We start from the raw sequence: 18829 nt of genomic DNA, 5'->3' as shown, positions 1-18829 counted from the left end.
AGTGTCATTTTCCCAACAGTGTCTGCTCACTTCATGTCTCTGTGGCACATTTTGGCAATTCTCGAAATACTGCAAGCTTTTTCCTTATTATTATATTTGTGATGATGGCCTGTGATCAGTGATCTTGGATGTTACTATTGTGAAAAGATTAGGACTCACTCTCTGAAGGCTCAGATGATAGCATTTTGTAACACTGCAATGTTTTTAATTAAGATAGGTACATTATTATTCAGACATAATGCTGTTGCACACTAATAGACTACAGAATTAATACAACTTTTGAAATAATCTTATTAATAATTTCTGCTTCACAGAAAAGTGACTCAGTTATACATATATATATTCTTTTTCATACTCTTTTTCATTGTGGTTTATCACAAGATATTAAATATATATACTGAGCTATACAGTAGAACCTTGTTTATCCATCCCACATATAACAGTTTATATCTGCTAATCCCAGATTTCCAGTACTTCCCTCCCCCCAGCTTCCTCCCACTTGGCAACCATAAGTTTGTTCTCTGTGTCTGAGTCTGTTTTTGTTTGGTAGATATGTTTATTTGTGTCATATTTTAGATTCCACATAAAGTGATATCATATGGCATTTGTCTTTGTCTTTCTGACTTACCTCACTTAGTATGGTAAATCTAGGACCATCCATGTTGCTGCAAATGGCGTCATCTCATTCTTTCTTACGGCTGAGTAGTATCCGTTGAATATATGTGCCATATCTTCTTTATCGCCTCATCTGTTGATGGACATTTAGATTGCTTCCCTGTCCTGGCTATTGTAAACAGTGCTGCCGTTAACATGAGGGTGCATGTATCTTTTCCAGTTATAGTTTTGTCTGGATATATCCCCAGGAATGGAATTGATGGATCATTTGGCAACTCTATTTTTAGTTTCCTGAGGAACCTCCATGCTGTTTTCCATAGTGGCTGCACCAATTTACATTCCCACCAACTGTGTAGGAGAGTTCTATTTTCTCCACACCCTCTCCAACATTTATTGTTGGCAAAATTGCTAATGATGGCCATTATAACTGGTGTGAAGTGGTACCTCATTGTTGTTTTGATTGGCATTTCTCCAATAATTAGCAATATTTATTATCTTTTCATGTGCCTATTGGCCATCTGTATGTCTTCTTTGGAGAAATGTCTCATTTAGATCTTCAGCCCATTTGTCAATTGGATTGTTTGGGAGTTTTTTTTTTTAATTGAATTATAGTTGTTTGTATATTTTGGAAATTAAACCCTTGCCAATCACATCATTTGCAAATATTTTCTCCTGGTCTGTACAACTTTTATATGCACTGGAAAATCAAAAAATTCATGTGACTTGATTTATTGTAGTATTCGCTTTATTGTGGTGGTCTGGAACCAAACCTGTAATTCCTCCAAGGTGTGCCTGCACACGTGTGTGTGATGAACTGCCTCATGTTCCATAGCCGCACAGTATTCCCCGGCTGTGCGTGCAGCCAGTCCCTGGTTATCATGTTTGTCCAGTATGTAAGCTTGTGCATCTCTGCAAATACTTTGATAGGATGAGTTCTTTGAAACTGCCATCCTAAAGTATGAATATTTAAAATTTGGTCTCCAAAAAAGAGCCATACTAATCAATAATAAACATGAACATGCCTGTTTCTCCACACTCTTATTAGCACTCTCATTCTCAGTGTTGTTTTTAAGTTTTAGTTAATCTGGTAAGTGAAAAGTCTCATCCTGTGATTCTGATTTTCATTTCCCTGGTTGCCAGTGAAACTGAGAATCTTTTTCTGTGTTTCCTTTGGTGTAAATTATCTCTTGATATTCCTAACCTATTTTTTTATCTGGTAATTTTTCTTCTTCTTCTTTTTTACATATTTATTTATTTGGCTGCATCTGGTCTTAGCTGAGGCATGTGGGATATTCGTTGCATCACCTTTCGCTGCAGCTCACGGACTCTAGTTGTGGTGTGAAGGCTCAATAGTTCAGCGTCAGGCTTAGGGGCTCTACAGCATGTGGGATCTTCGTTCCCCAGCCAGGGATCAAACCTGTATCCCCTGCATGGCAAGGCAGACTCTTAACCACTGGACCACCAGGGAAGTCCCTCTTCTTCTTAACTATATTGATTTGTAAGTTGCTTATTACGTATGTTTGGGGCACCATGTTTTCTCCTAAGCCTGTAAATTGTCCTTTTTAAACCTTTGTGTTTATCCTTTCACAAAATGATTATTTTTCCTTTTCCAGTAAACTTTTCATTTCAGAATAGTTTCAGACTTTCAGAAAAGTTACTGTACATAGTACAGAGGGTTGATTTGTAATTGAATCTTTCTAGCTTAAAAAGGAAGGCCTTCCCCACCCCAAGAGCATAAAAATATTGTGTTCTATTTTCTTTCAGTACTTATATAACTTTGTTTCTCTTGGCTCCTAATCCCATCTGGAATCCATTTTTTGTAGGTACAAAACAGGGATCTAACTTGATGTTTTTCCCCACCCTCAAAGAGCCAGTGACCCAATACCAATTCTTTTCAGTCTTAATAATCCGTCACTTCCCAAAAGATTTGAAACTGCTTTTGTCACATCCTGAATTTAGACACCCTTCATCTGTTAGCCAAGCTGCGATTTCGGATTCCAGGAGTCAGTGTCTTTCAGAGGGTGTCTTTTTGGGGCTCCGGTGCCCTTGGCAGATGCTCCTTAAATACTCGGAGTGAATATCGTGGAACAGACTTACCTGCTTTCGAACAGACACACCACGTAGGGTAAACCCTGCTGTTGAGCACTTTGCTGAGAAAGAGGGCTCCTCATCGGGGCGGATATTATTTATTCATTTATTTAGAAGTTGTATTTCTTTTTTCTGAATAGATAAAGCACTCCAATTGGACAAAATTCAACAAGGACCAGGGAGTGCCTCTAGAAAACGCACCCGTCCCCCTCCCCCACGCCTGTGCCACCCAGCCTGTCCCCATTTCTCGTCTGCTCTTGCACACAGCTTGTCCTCCCCGCCCCTCTTTCCACTTCAGCGTGGGTTTTGGCAGCCGTTCCAAACTGGATCGGAAAGAGCCCCTAACTCTTTTCCACAGCTGCCCTATGTTTCCTGTGGTCTCAGTTGGCTGCCCCCTCCCCTCGCCATGCCCCCGTGTTGGTGGCCTTGTCCCCCCTCCCTCGCTGGCGGCTGAGCCACTGGGCTCGGTGCCCAGACCGACCCGGGAAGGAGGGCGTATTGTTGTGTGAGGGGCTGCCACTGCCTCTGTCTGCCGACTAGTTAAGCGCAAACGATCAACTCACCAACACTGCTGTGCTGCCCGCGCTCTCCCCAACCTCCTCAACCAGGGATGCGGTGTTAGGCTGAAGGCAAAGTGGAGCGTAGCAGTGAAAAATGAGAGTACAAACCAGTGTCCTTCAAGCAGCCCCATCTCCCACAACCGTTGCCTCTCCACGTCACCCTCCAAGGCTGGCCGAAGCTCGCCATCTCCAATCTCTTACCACTGTGACCGTCCCCATGCTGTCTGGCAGTGGGATCCTGCTCCTGGTGCACATCTGGCCCTGTCACTCCTTCGCTTAAAATCCTTCAGACTTCTGTGCCCAGGATGAAATTCAAACAGCCCTGCCTGGTGTGTTAAGGCCTTCCTGCCTGCTTTCCAGAACCTTCCATGTCCCTCCATGTTCCCCAGCCCCTCAACCCCTGCAGGCTTCCACACTCCAGCCCTATCCAGAAGCTGTGCCACTACCCAAACCCATGAGGAGCAGTTGTCTCGAACGTTTCAGTCTGTTTCCTCTTCGCCGAAAAGCCTCTTTGCCTGGTCGGTGCTTCCTCAACCCCAAGACTAGGCTCCGAGGAGGCAGCTCCGCTTTGTAGAAACCTCTGGATGCAGAATCCTGGTTGTTGGTGCCCTTGGTTGACGCCTTGGGCTGTGAGTGTCCTGAGGACAGGGGCTGTGACTTTGCACTCTGGGTCCCTGGAATCCTGGCACAGAAGAGGGAGCTTGCTGGTGGAGAGCTGGCTTCTGAAGGGCAGATTTCAAAAAGCAGAGAGAGCGAGAATTTTTTAGTAGCAGATTCCAAAGACAGAGTGGCTCCGGTGGGCCAGAAGATCCTACAGTAAGACTTTGAACATGGATTGCAAATGGACCCAGCAAAGGAAAAAGCAGGAAGTATTAATATCTAGAGACGGCAAGGTCTGCACCCAGAGCTCATCATGCATGATCTCGGATCTTGAAAGATACAGGAGAGAAAGAAGGCAAGGCACATGGAAAAATAACATGAACCAGATGAACCGCTGACAGTTCTTTTGGGAATAGCTAAAGCCCACGGAAGGAGCTTCTGTATGTGTGTGTGTGTGTATATATATATATATATATTTTTTTTTTGCCACACTGAGAGGCATGTGGGATCTTAGTTCCCTGACCAGGGATTGAACCCACACCCCCTGCAGTGGAAGCGTGGAGTCCTAACCACTGGACCGCCAGGGATGTCCCCTGTGTAGTTATTTTTGGTGCGAGGAGCACTCTTCTGGGCTGACAGGGAAATGATAACCCTGGTGAAGAGAGAACAACACCATGTAATTCCTGTTTTGTTTCTGTCTTCTTTGTGAAGGAGCCTAATTTTTCACCTGGACTAGAATATTGATCAAAGGGGATTGCAGCCTGTAATAGCAGGGGGAGACGGGATGGCAGCATCTAACTGGGTGGGATGAGTTGAGGTCCCCTCCACGTCCGTCCTGCACGACGTGGGGGTGCCCTGACTCCACAGAGACCTCTGGGGAAGGGAGAGCTCCCCGGGGGTGAAGAAGAAGAGTGTCCTTCTTCACTCAGCGCTGTGGACTTGACGTGTTCCTCAACAGAACTCCCCAGGGGAAAGCTTGTGAGCGCATACATAGAAAAGGAAGCCCTGCTCTCTAGGATTCCTAAGAATAAATCATGCCAGCCTAGCCGCATTTAGTTTTTGATAGGCTAACCAGAATACCCTGGAGAGGGCTGTCTGGATTCTGTAGGGCATTTGATGGAGATGCACTTCCTATCTTGCCACAACACACAGAAGCGTGGGCTGAAGAGTGATGTCCAATTAGACGGACTCGTCATCAGAAGGTGCACTGGCTATCAGAGTCCACCTGGAGGACAGGTCTGGGCACCACCCAGAACTCTGTCTCCACTGACAGGTGGGCCAGCACAGACCCAAGGTCTTGGACGAGGCCATTAACAGAACAGTGGTCGGGTTCATACATAACATGAAGGCAACTGACAGTGAAGATCCCCAAAGATCTCGAAAGACCATAATGATGGGCTGAGTGGGAGAGAAAGACTGAGATGCACAATGAGGAACAGGATCTAGGAAACGGGATTGGGCAGTCAGGTGTGTGAACTAGACTTTGGGCTCAACCTGTCAAGAGCGTATCGTCGAGGGGCTCCCCCCAAAATAAGGGTCCACTTCAGTTCTGAGCGCCTTGCTTGATGAGAAAGAATGTCAACAACCTCAAGGGCTTTCAGAAGAACCCACCCAGAATGGCAAAAAGATTCCAAAAGACAGAAGAGTAGCTGTTGCACTAGAGGGAAGGGATAGTGTGCGAAGTATGGCAACTGTTTTTTTTTTAATATTTATTTATTTGTGCTGGGTCTTAGTTGCAGCATGTGGAATCTAATTTTCTGATCAGGGATCGAACCCGGGCCCCCTGCTCTGGGAGCGCAGTCTTAGCCACTGGACCACCAGGGAAGTCCCTGGCGACTTTTCTTCAAGTATGCGGAGGCCCTGACTGAATGGACCGATATGCGGGTCCCAGGACACGAGACCAGGTGACTTTTCCGGTGTTGTTAGGGGTCTAGGTTTCATCATAATACCAGAAAGAGAGAAAGGGAGGGAGGAAGGGAGAGAGGAGGATGGCAGTCCAGATGTGACTGTCGATGTGAACTTTGTTTGCTAACGGCAGTCACCTTCTTGTTTGGTTATAATGTACATGCAGGAGAGGACATATCAGAGGTGGACACTGGGCACTGCGCCAGGTCTGTGCAGCCACCACTGCGCCACCAGCCAGAAACACCTGCTCCCCTAGAAGGTCCCTGGACCCCTCCCAGGCATTTGCTCTGCGAAAAGAACCACTTCGGCAGCTTTCGTCCCATGGATTTGTTGTGCTGAGCTTCAGACTCGGGTCCCAGTGGGACCATACAGTGTTCTGCCTCGTATCTGGCTCCCCTGGCATGGCCAGCACTTGTGGGCATAAGTCATGGCAAAGCCAGCGATCATAGACAGCTCCTTCACGTTGCCCGGTGGGAGCCCCCCTGTGTGGGTCCGAGGCTGGCTGCATGCCGCCTTCTCTTCCTGTCAGCCCTGTGCTGTGTTCACGTTTGTGCCCCAGTGGGTGTGAGATGACCGGGCAGACGTCTGAGGAGGTGACCCGCACCTCTGAGCCCAGGCCCCCATCTGCCTGCCCGGGTAACACGTGCTCACATGCAAGACAGGAGACTCCAGGGGAAGGACTGGGGGGCAGGTGGCTGAGAGAAGGCAGTGCGGGTGAGGGGGCCTGAGCGGCCCAGGAGAGGCAGGCCCGCTGTTGGCCTTGGGCAGGGTGTTGGGCAGTGTTTCCACCGGGAACCAGCCGCAGTGGTTGCTTCCTGAACTGCCCTGGAGACATGGAAAAGGCCGCTCACACATTTGGCCAGATGCCCGATGGCCTTTCTGGGCAGTTCAGCTTCGGCAGGGCCCGGTTCCTGTCTGAAGGGGCTGCGTTGACCTGTGTGGTGGTCCTGGCACCCTCCTGGCCCTTGCGGGCATGGTGCCTTTGCTGCCCCCAGGGCCCCAGCAGGCTGCCCCTTGCAGGACCTGGGGGGAGAGAGGCTGGAGGCTGGGAAACTGAGCGCCTGTGCTCCACGTCTGACCGGGCTCTGCTGTCGGTTTGGAAAAGTCATTTCCAAACCTCCCTGCGCCTTAGGCCCCTCCGTGTGCTGATCCAGCGTCCTGGTCTTGCAGCGGCCCGCGGGGTGGAGGGGGCAGGCCGCTGAAGGGGCCTGGCCTGGTGTGAGCGCAGTGGGCTGAGCCCGTTGCCTTATATGACAGTAGCTGGGAAGGTTCCAGGGCTTTCTGCGTCCTCCTTTGTCCGCCTGTTTTGAGTTCCTGGGAGGCCTCCCGGGTGGGGTCAACCACCCTAGCCGCAGGCCTCGCCCCACTCCCACCCTCCTCCCTGCCCTCGCCCCTGCTTGCGCCCTGTGCAGTTTGGGTGGTGGTTGGGATGAGTCTTGGCTTTTCCTCCTCTGACCAGTAACTTCTCAGTGTAAAATTGAAAACCGGTCCTGTCTCCCTGTCTGTGTCCCAGTGGGAACTGAGAGGGCAGGGGACTGTGTTTAGAAGGCAGAGAAGGGCCGTGGGGATGAAAGGCAGTGGGCAAGCAGGGAACGCGGCCCGCAGATGTGGGTTTCTTTCATCCATTCGTCCCCTCGGTGCTCTTTCTAGCGCTTTGCTCTTTATTTTTCACCCCCGGACAACAGCTCTGTCCGCCTCTTCCTCCTGGAACCAGCCCTGGCTCTGCCTGCACCCCTGTCCAGGGTCGGCCCCTCCCCTCCCGCTGTGGGCAAGAGCGCTGCCGAAGGCTCGGATTTGGGTTAATGAAGCCCAGATGCTGGACTTCTGACTCCCGCTGCAAGTTCGCCTTGCAGCAGCGGCTGGAGGGGCTGCAGGGTCCGTCTACCTCCCACTGTGCTCCGGCCCAGCTGCTGCCGGGCCGGGCTGGCGGGGAACAGCTGGAGAGCAGGTTCTGGCAGACAGTGCTGCGGTGGTGGGCGGAGCCCAAGGAGAGACGGGGTGGAGCTCCGGCTGTGGGGCGGGGCCCTGCCTGCCTTCACCCGCAGAAGGCTGGTATGGGGGGCGCTGGATGAGGGGCTCTTGCTTTCTGTCTCTTGGCGGAGTCCAGGTGGGATTGCCTCTCCCCAGGACTCAGGTGGTCGGTGGGAACACTGACGCGCTCTGCAGAGGGAACCAGGGTCAGAGAGGGCCCTGCGCTGCCTAATGGCAGCTCTTGCCAGTCCAGGATGGCTGATCTCTCTCAGGGACGCCAGATACAACACAAAGATCACATGGGAGGAAGTTATGCTAAGGAATTATTCCTTGTCTGTAGGATATTATTATTCCTTATCTATAAGAAATTCAAATTTAACTGGGCATCCTATATCATCCTATAACTCTGGGAGATAGTGAGGGACAGGGAGGCCGGCATGCTGCCAGTCCATGGGGTCGCAGAGTTGGACACCACTTAGCGACTGAACAACAACCACCACCTGTATTTTTATTGGCTAAACTGGGCAATCCTTAGCCCACCCCCACCCCCACCCAGCTGAACTTCTTTAAGTAATCGTTCTATTGAATTGCAGCATACAAACAAAACACCGACTGTAAGTGTGTCCTCAGCGAGTTTTCACAAGTCCAACACACGCAGCACCCAGAACGAAAGGAGGGGATTCCCCGGCGGTCCAGTGGTTAGGGCTCTTTTCACTGCTGGGCATAGGTTCAATCCCTGGTCGGGGAACTAAGATCCTGCAAGCCATGTGGTGCGACCAAAAAAAAAGGAAATGAAACGTGAACAGAACCTGCCCCCCACCAAGGATAGCAGGATCCCCGTTTTTGTACTTAATCATACACATGTACTCTTTTGTAATGGCTTCTTCCGCACAGCGCTGTGAGGTCACCCACGCTGCTGGGTGGAAGGAATCCTGGCTCATCCATGGTTGTTGAGTGCTGCAGATGGAGTCCAGTCGTCTGTCCATTCGTGCACCGACATTGCACGTCTGCCTCTCTGTTTTTTCCTGCGTTGTATCTCTGTGCCAGGGAGGAGGACTGCTGGGTTGTGGGTGAGCAGGTCTCGCCCGGCAGGTGACCGAGCTGGGTGTGCGCGTTTGTGTCCCCACCAGCTGTGTGGGAGCGTCCCCTGCTCTTTCTCACGGCTGCCCTTCTGGTAAGGGGCACTGCTGCCTGATGCTGTTTTTTGTTTGTTTTTTTAGATCAAGAGCTTCTTGCATTGTTGATTCCTCTGATTTTCTTGAATAAGAATATAAATAAGGTGCCTGCTTCAGGTACCACCTGCTCAGCCCCATGGGAAGTTGGAGGAGGCCATTCCCACCTCCGTTCCCCACCACCCAGGAGCTCCCCACCCCCGCCACATGAGGCCAGGATGGGTGCAGGCCCTGGGGGAGTTGCAGGGGCGCCTTCAGCCCCCCTGAGGGGGCGCCAGGCTCAGTCCTGCCTCCCCCAAGTACTTCTTTGGGGAGACGCCATTTCCGAGGACTGCCTGCAGCCTGCCGTCCCCTTGTGCCACCCTTCTGTTCCTTGTGGTGTCCTTCCGGGATGGGGGCGGGGGCGCCCGCGGGGTCCCTCCAGCAGTGTTGCTGCTCAAGGGCATGTCTCCTCTATGGAGCTGGTTCTGACCCAAGTGTTTTCCACCATGTTCCTTCGGTTTCCTCCGGCTCTAGGGGACACAAACGCGCACATCCACCTTGGTCGCCGGGCTTTCTGGTGATAGCTTTCTGTGGGAATTAGAGACTGTGGCCACAGCAGAATCCATGTCAGGGGCTGACCTCTGCTGCCCGTGGGGGCCACAAATGTGTCGAAGTGTGAGGAAGATGTAACCCTCCCACCCCGCCTCCCATCGCCCCCTCCAGCCCCTCCTGGCCACTGCCACCCCCAGTCCCATACTCTGGTCTCTACTCCCCTCTTCTCTCTCCCCTTACTCACCCCAGCCCTCAGGGACCCATGAAAGCCAGAGCCCGACTAAGTCAAAGGTCTCTTTTGGTAAATGTCACATTGCACTTGAAAATATGTGGGTTATTTTCACTTATCTTTCGATACTGATTTCTAATATAATTCCACTGATAACAGATTCTATGATTTTAATACCTTTAGACCATGAAAAGTTTGCACCTTGTTTTATGTCCCTGGATATGTTCCAGTATCTCCTAGTTAATAGTCTATGGAAACTTGAATAGAATTTGTATCCTACTTGCGTGAAAATTATGTAAATCTTAATGCTATTGAATTGGTTTGTGGTGCTTTTCAGGCCTACTGTATCCTTCTACTTTTCTGTATATCCATTCTATTAATTTTTGAGAATTTGATATTGAAACTCGAATTAAAAATCTTAATCTACTTAAAAAATCGTTGTAATACATAGTGATGGTGGTGGTGGTTTAGTCACTGCCGTGTCTGACTCTTTGCAACCCCATAGACTGTAGCCTGCCAGGCTCCTCTGTCTGTGGGATTCTCCAGTCAAGAATACTGGAGTGTGTTGCCATTTTCTTCTCCAGGGGATCTTCCCTACCCAGGCATCAAACCCTGGTCACCTGCATTGCAGGTGGATTCTTTACTACTGAACTACAAGGAAAGCCCCAATATATCGTGGCTGCTGCTGCTGCTGCTGCTAAGTTGCTTCAGTTGTGTCCAACTCTGTGTGACCCTATAGACGGCAGCCCACCAGACTCCTTTGTCCACGGGATTCTCCAGGCAAGAAGACTAGAATGGGTTGCCATTTCCTTCTCCAAATATATCGTGGAGCTATGTGTAACTTTGTTCTGTATTTTCCAAGTCTCCTGTAAGTGTGTTATCATATTTTCATAATTTAAAAAATAAAATAGAAAGAAAAAATCAGAGCCATAAACATTAGCATCTGAAATCCCCATTATAAGGCTTTACTGTAGAAGAGCCGGTACCCACTCCACCCTGAGGGAATCAGTCAGGACTGGCGCTAGTCTTAGGAGCACAGCTCAGACTTGCTGAAGAAGCAAAGGGGACTTTATCCGCTGACTGCATAGGTCTGGGGGTTGGAGGCTTCAGGCAGGGAGGGCTCTATCTCTACTTGCTTCATCCTCCAGCCTCCTCGACCCCTGCCCCAGCCCCCCAGAGAGGCAGGGTGGGCACCAGGGACTATAGAAGCCCCTCCCAACAGATTAGTGGCCCTGCTGGAAGAGCACTCGCTCCACTGGTCCCAGTCGAGACCTGGAGGCCCCTTCGCAGTGGCTTGAACACAGGGGCTGATGGGCCAGGCCCGGCTCACATGCTCGCCTGGGAACCCGAATCTGGGCTGGGGGTGGGAGTGAGGGGACTCTCCAAAGAAAAATCACTGGATACTGGGTGGAAAAAAAACAACAAAATGTGGCCTCACCAGCCCCGATCACCCACTTTCTACCACCTTCCACAGGCTGAAAGATCTTAACGCTGCAAAGGAAAAAAAGGACGATGGTCTGTACAGAAGTGGTTGAACAGTATCTCTGTGTAGCACAGACTTATAGAGAAAAAGAAAAAACTAAGAAGAAAAACACTACTATGCTAGCCTCTGAAATCACCACCTTTTTTTTCATTAATTATTTTCTTTTTGCTTATTTTTAAACTTTCCCATCTGGCATGTTTTTTATGACTTCTAAAATAAATCATAAATGCTGGAAACCAAAGGAGAAAGCTAAAATTCCCCAGACAGAGGGGCTCTGCTCCCTCTCGGTGTGTGTCCTACACTTCCCTGCCCACCCCCCGACCTTAACCCCCACAAGCCCAGCAGAGTGCATGCCCTCAGTCCCTGTCTCCCCTTTTCCCGCAGGCAGCTTCGAGGCCAGCTCAGCCTCCTGGTCATGGCACGGCTGCTGAACCAGCAAGAGAGGCTCTCTCTCTGGCAGGAGAAGGCCCAGGTAAGTGTTTGCCTCAGCATCCTCTGGGGGCTGGGGGAAGCCAGCCAGCCCCTCCTGCCACTTTTCCTGAAGGTTGGGAGCCTCAGGCCAGGGAAGTTCAAGGTGGGTTTGCCTTTTCTGCTCACATCCTTGCATCTAACAGTCACTTTCTGCACGCCTACTCTGTGCCAGCCACTGAGGATAAAGCAATGAGCTGGAAGCCGGTATTGCTTTTTTTAAAGCTGTGGTAAAATATACATAACATAAAATTTACTATTTTGACTTTTTTTTTTTTTTTTTACTACCTTAACAATTTTCGTGTGTGTTCGTTAGTTACTCAGTCGTGTCCAGCTCTTTGTGTCCCATGGGCTGCAGCCCTGCCAGACTCCTCCGTCCATGGAACTTTCCAGGCAAGAATACTGGAGTGAGTTGCCATTCTCTTCTTCAGAAGATCTTCCTGACGCAGGGATGGAACCCAGGCCTCCTGCACCACAGGCAGAGTCTTTAACTATCAGGGCCCCCAAGGAATATTTACTCATTTGGCTGCACTGGGCCTTAGTTGGGGATGTTGGATCTTTTTTCCTCCAAACTTTAAACCTTTTGTCCTGTATTGGGGTGTAGCCGCTTAACAATGTTGTGGTAGTTTCAGGTGAACAGAAAGGGGCTCAGCCGCACATATAGATGTTCCCGTTCTCCCCCAAAGCCGCCCCCCATCCAGGTCACCACATAACATTAAGCAGAGCTCCCTGTGCTACACAGTGGGTCCTTACTGGTTATCCATTTTAAATATAGCACTGTGTACAAATTCATCCCAAACTCCCTAACTGTCCCTTCCCCCCAGCAACTGCATGCAGGATCTTTAATTGCAGCATGCAGGGTCTGGTTCCCTGACCAGGGATTGAACCCGGGCCCTCTGCCTTGGGAGCTTGGAGTCTTAGCCGCTTAGCACCAGGGAAGTCCCCATCTTAGCAGTTTTAAGTGCAGAGCTCTAACCATTCTGAAGGACCACTGTCCATCTCCCAAACAGAAACTCTGCGCCTGCTGGCCTCCGACTCCCGTTCCCTCCTCCCCAGCCCCAGCGTCTGTGACCTTTATAGGTGGAAGAACGACGAAGGTGAAAACGAATACGGCTGTGAGCACTGCCTGCTCTCCCATGTCAGCGCGCTGGGCGCAGCGGGGAGGAAGGGCCTTCTTTCCTTGCTCTCCCATGTCAGCGTGCTGGGCGCAGCGGGGAGGAAGGGTCTTCTTTCCTTTTCCCTCTTCTCTCCAGGAAGCTCTGATTGCAATCTCTTTGCAGCTCAGAGAGCAGTAGTTAAGGGGCCCTGGAGGCAGCGTGGGTCACAACCGCCCAGGATGTGGGGTGGGGGGAGGCCTGGGGGGCCTGGGGGGAAGGTGAGAATGCTCTTACCTGCCTCCAACCCCAGTAGTCTCCCTGGAACCCATAAGACTTGCCGGGGACAGCTGAGCCATCTAGCTCCGCCGCGTGAGCCAGGCGAGGCAGTCCCAGGGAAAGGCTGAGTCTCTAGTCACTGGAGGTGCACACGGCACGGCAGCATCACCCCTTGGCCAGAGTGCCGAGAATGTTCTGGACCCTCCTGGGGTGGGGTGGCCTGAGAGACCACAGTCCCAGTGCAGGAGCTCAGAAAGGTGACTGGTTGGGTGGGCTCATCCAAGTGGGCCCTGGCTTTGCCCCGGCTGCCCCCTCTGCCTTTCACGCTTTTCCCCTGCAAAAGGCGCAGGGCAAGCTTGGCAGGAGTTTCTGGTCACTTCAGTTCCAGTTGAAGTGTCACCTCCTCCAGGAAGCCTTTCCTGACCACCCAACCCAAAGTGCCCTGGCATCAGCACCCTATTTGAAAGTACTCATGGTGCTCACTGGGCTTCCCTGGTAGCTCAGCTGGTAAAGGATTCACCTGCAGGAGACCTGGGTTTGATCCCTGGGTCAGGAAGATCCCCTGGAGAAGGGAATGGCAACCCACTCCAGTATTCTTGCCTGGAGAATCCCATGGATAGAGGAGCCTGGTGGGCTACAGTTCATGGGGTTGCAGAGAATCAGACATGACTGAGCGATTAAGCACACACAGCACATGATGCTCACCTCCTGAATTTTTTTTTAATTTATTCAGGGTCTATGTTACACACAGACACACACACACACCCAAGAGCAGCTCCCTGAGTGCAAGGACCAAATGGTCTATGCTCACTCTTGCTTGTCAGCTCCTAGCACAGTACCTGGCACACACAGGACCTCAGCACACACTCGTGGGCTGAGGGAACCCAGGGCTGAGCTCCAGGGTGTTCAAGGATGGTTCCCCAGGCAGAGAGCTTGGGAAGGACAGTGAGGAGTTGAGGGGTGGCCTGCACACTGGGCCTGATGACAGAGCCTCTGCAAGAAAGAGGACGGAGGGACCAGACAGGTGCAGGGCAGGCAGAGATGCGGTGGGAGCGAGACCAGTGGTCCCAGGAGGCCCCGGGCGACGGGGGCAGCCTAACAGACAGGCACTGCAGGGCAACCTGTGAACTCTGCAGAGAAGCGAGAGCAGGTGCGAGGCCAGAGTGTCGAGATCGGAAAAGGCAGGACCGGCCGCAGGTTGGGGGTGGGAGTAGCCACCTTCTGGCGGCACTTGGCAGCAACCAGGAAAACACAGGCTGGCTAGAGCGTCAGGGCCAGGTCAAGGCTTGGGGTTTTGTTTTGATTTGTTTTTTGGCTGGAGCTTGTGCAGCGGAGAGTGTGGGGAGCGTGATGAAGGCCGGAGAGGGTGAGGAGAGTGGTGTAGGGGGAGCGCCAGGGGTCTGGGCCTGGGGGGGACCCGCAGGGGAGGCAGGTGAGCAGGGCTGGCGGGGGTGGGAGGCAGGCCTCCCCCAGGGAGAGCTGGCCTGGGTGCTCCCAGCCTGTCCGGCCAGGCCCAGCCCTGCCCGGTGGGTCCCAGCTCCAGGACTGTCCTGCCACACCAGTCACCCACCTGCCCGCATGCCCACCATGCATTCATGAAACCCCAGTGGTGCACCTCTCGTGTACAGGCTCCGCACCCGGAGACAACCTCAAAGGAGAGGCTGTGAGCGAGCCAGGCTGAGGACACAATGACTAATTCTGGCCCAGGCAGCCAAGTGGCTTCCAGAGACGTCCTGAACCAGGTCCTGAAGGATGAGTCAGTGCTTGTGCAGAGGAGCTGAGACCATCAGCAGGCGGGCAGTGCATCGCGTGCAGACCCACGCCAGACGGAAGGGGAGGACGGACCGGCTGGGGTCTGCCTCAGCCATCCCTCCCGTGCGCTTCCCCGTCTGTCCTCCCTGCAAGCCCAGGGCGGCCGCACGGCCTCCTCCCAGGTCTCCGGGCTGCAAGCGCTCCCCTTTCCAGTTGGGCCTGTCAGACGGTTCCTTAGGAGACACGCCTTCAAAGGGTCGCCTCAAGCCCAGAGCCACCCACGTCCCGCCCACATGCCCCCTTTCCCCACTTCTCCTCGAAGCCCTGGCTGCCAGGGCTGCCCCCGCCTTCCTCACAGGCCAGCCTGGCCGCCCTCTGCACGCGGCTTTGTGCCCAGGGCACTTCTTCCTTTCCATCCATCACATGCCAACCAGAGTGTTGGCTCTAACGTGCCACGGAGCACAGCTGAGCCCCGGTGCCCTGTACAGGACTCGCCTCTTGCAGCAGGCCCAGTGGTCAGGTCTGGTTCTCTTGTCCCCGCTTTGCTGTTGTTCAGTCGCTCAGTCACGTCCCACTCTTCGCAGCCCCATGGACTGAGGCACACCAGGCTTCCCTGTCTTTCACCATCTACTGGACTTTGCTCAAATTCATGTCCATTGAGTCAGTGATGCCATCCACATTTACAGATAGGGAAACGGAGGCAGGTACAACTAGGAAATTTCTCAGGGTCACGAGGTGGAAGAACCGTGAAGCTAGGATGCAAAACCCAGGTGCCCTGACTGCAGAGTCTGTGCCCTGGACCCCTGCAGCGTGCCGCCTCTGCTCGTCCAGCCCCTTCCTCCTCGGCTCCCATTGTGGGGACAGCCTGAACCATACCTGCTGCTTCATGCCGATGCACCCAGCTGGTGCCTTGAACTTTGGTCCCAGACGGCAGACAGGAGGACAAGGGCCAGCCCTCCCACTTCCTTCATCCATATATACAGGCTTGATTTTTGCTGTTGTTGTTTAGTCGCTAAATCATGTCTGACTCTCTTGTGACCTCCATGGACTGTAGCCCTCCAGGCTTCTCTGTCCATGGGATTTCCCAGGCAAGAATACTGGAGTGGGTTGCCATTTCCTCCTCCAAGGGATCTTCACAGCCCAGGGATCGAATCTCTGTCTTACTTGCTTGATAAACCTTAGCAATTGACTCACCGTGAAGGGCAGTTCAAGGGGTGAGAACGGGCTCACCAGAGGAGAAGGTCTGGGGTGAGTGCCCAGGCAGGGGCTTTTGGGGCATTGCTGGGCAGGAGGAGCCCCCAGGGCCTGGATGGGTTGCGTTTCTATCTGAGGCTGCAGCCTAAGGCCCCAGGAGCAGAAGCGGGTGCTGGAGAACTGAATCTGAGGGACAGGACTTCTGTAGGTGGTTGGAACACACCAGCCCCAAGGCTTGCATCTTCCAGGAGAGTCTTAGGATCAAACTGCTTCTTTCTTGTTGCTCCTGTGAATCCTGAGAATATCCCAGAAACAGCAGGGTTTGGACTCCAGGCACCAGTGTGCTCCAGACACAGCTCAGGGTGTGGAAGACACAGCCCTGAACAGAGCTCAGTCCCTCCCTCCTAGAACTCTCCGGAAGACAGACACAGGCACCAGGACAGAAGCAAATCTTTGGCATTCCAGATGGTGCTAAGTGCTGTGGAGAAAAATAAAGCCTGATAAAGAGGAGAAGGGAGGAGAAGGGAGTGTTGGGAGAAGACGCTGCTTTATAGTAATGAACAGAGAAGGGGACATCTGAGCACAGACCTGAAGAAGTCACACAGGTTTCTTGGGGGGAAGACATTCCAGGCAGAGGGAACAGCACGTGTAAAGGCACTGGAGCAGACAAAGGCCTCTTAGATGAGAGAAAAAGCAGGGCCAGTGTGGCTGCAGCAGAGGGCTGAGAGTGGAGTAAGAGGCGTTGAGGCCAGAGGGGTAAGTGGGGACTCAGGAGAGAGCTTGACTTCCGTGCCAAAGTGGAGAGCTGCAGGAAGGTGTTGATAACAGGAGAGACATAACTTGATTCATAAAAATCTTTTACAATTACACTGGCTGCTGCATTGAGACTAGACTGTTAGGGGTGGGGTGCATGCATGCTGAGTCACTTCAGTCATGTCCAACTCCATGTCACTACATGGACTGTGGCCTACCAGGCTCCTCTGTCCATGGAATTCTCCAGGCAAGAATACTGGAGTGAGTTGCCATGCTCTCCTACGGGGGATCTTCCAGACCCAGGGATCGAACCTGCATCTCTTTTGTCTCTTGAATTGGCAGGTGGGTTCTTTACCACTAGCGCCCCTAGGGTGGGGTAGAAAAAGACAGTTGCAGTAATCCTGGTAAGAGCTGTTGGCGATGTGGCCTGGGGAGATGGTGACGGAGGTGGTGAGCAGGTTAGGTTCTTGGCGCATTTCCCAAGTACAGCCAGCGGGAAGTAGAATGTAAGAGAAAGGAGACGTGGAGGGCTCCAGAACCTGTGCAACTGGCAGGATGGAGAAGCCCTTTACTAAGACAGGCAAGATATAGGCAGAACAGGTTTGGAGAGAAATCGGGAGTTTCTTTCTTATCCCAGGCCACCTCTTGCAACACCATAAGCCTCTTTTGTCAAGCCGTGCCTTCCAGTCTGGAGTTTGGAAAATATAGGCTTCAAACGGCTGAAATCAAGGGGGACAAAGAGTTGCATCTATTGTGGAAAGACCAGCTGCAGACCTGACCTGCTGTTCATCTGTTCACTCATTTAGCAAACACGTATTAAGCACACACAGTAGCCCCTGCTCTCCACGGGAGGTACGGTGCAGGCTGCTTGTGGGCGCCTGACTGACCCAGGTCATAGTTGCAGCACGTGGACTCTTACTCGTGGCATATGGGATCTAGTTCCCTGACCTGGGATCAAACCCCACACCCCTTGTATTGAGAACCCCATCTTAGCCACTGGACCCCTAGGGAAGTCCCACAAATTATTTATTTCTGAAATTTTCCATTTAACATTTTCAGATCTTGGTTGACTACGGGTATCTGAAACCATGGAGAGTGAAACTTTGGATAAGGGGGCACAGCTGTGCCAGGCACCATTGCTATACGAGGCTCTGGGAACACTGAAGGGACCACCCCTGCCCTCGTGGAGCTGACATCCTAGTAGGGACGGACAAGCAGATAATAATAAACATAGCAAACAAGTAAATGGCATCACATATCAGAAGGTGCTAGTTCACTTCAGCCCCTCAGTCGTGTCCGACTCTGCGACCCCATGGACTGCAGCACGCGAGGCTTCCCTGTCCATTACCAACTCCCACAGCTTACTCAAACTCATGTCAGTTGAGTCCGTGATGACATCCAACCATCTCATCCTCTGTTGTCCCCTTCTGCTCCCGCCTTCAGTCTTTCCCAGCTCAAGGTCTTTTCAAATGAGACACGTTTTTCGCATCAGGTGGTTCAAAGTATTGGAGTTTCAGCTTCAGCATCAGTCCTTCCGATGAATATTCAGGACTGATTTCCTTTGGGATAGACTGGTTGGACCTCCTTGCTGTCCAAGGGACTCTCAAGACTCTTCTCCAACACCACAGTTCAAAAGCATCAATTCTTCGGTGCTCAGCTTTCTTTATAGTCCAACTCTCACATCTGTACATGACTACTGGAAAAACCATAGCTTTGACTAGATGGACCTTTGTTGGCAAAGTAATGTCTCTGCTTTTTAATATGCTGTCTAATATGTTGGTCATAACTTGTCTTCCAAGGAGCAAGCATCTTTTAATTTCTTGGCTGCAATCACCATCTGCAGTGATTTTGGAGCCCCCCAAAATAGTCTCTCACTGTTTCCATTGTTTCCCCATCTATTTGCCATGATGTTAGTTTTCTGAATGTTGAGTTTTAAGCCACCTTTTTCACTCTCCTCTTCCACTTTCATCAAGAGGCTCTTTAGTTCTTCTTCACTTTCTGCCATAAGGGTGGTATCATCTGCATATCTGACGTTATTGATATTTCTCCCGGCAGTCTTGATTCCAGCTTGTGCTTCATCCAGTCCAGCATTTCTCATGATGTACTCTGCATATAAGTTAAATAAGCAGGGT

The 18829-nt window shown here is 51.7% G+C and overlaps 1 protein-coding gene across 1 annotated transcript in view; it reads left to right on the top strand.

Moving 5' to 3' along the window:
• The window catches only part of FAM178B (family with sequence similarity 178, member B), a 99532-nt gene that overhangs the window by 56612 nt on the left and 24091 nt on the right, over positions 1–18829 (top strand). Inside the window, exon 14 of the mRNA XM_010829855.1 lies at positions 11542–11629. Within this exon, the coding sequence (XP_010828157.1) occupies positions 11542–11629 (88 nt within the window). The remainder of the gene's footprint in view (positions 1–11541; positions 11630–18829) is intronic.

This window comes from Bison bison, unplaced genomic scaffold, assembly GCF_000754665.1.
Source record: "Bison bison bison isolate TAMUID 2011002044 unplaced genomic scaffold, Bison_UMD1.0 scf7180017864508, whole genome shotgun sequence".
NCBI lineage: Eukaryota > Metazoa > Chordata > Mammalia > Artiodactyla > Bovidae > Bison > Bison bison.
This window is presented reverse-complemented; position numbering and strand designations above follow the sequence as displayed.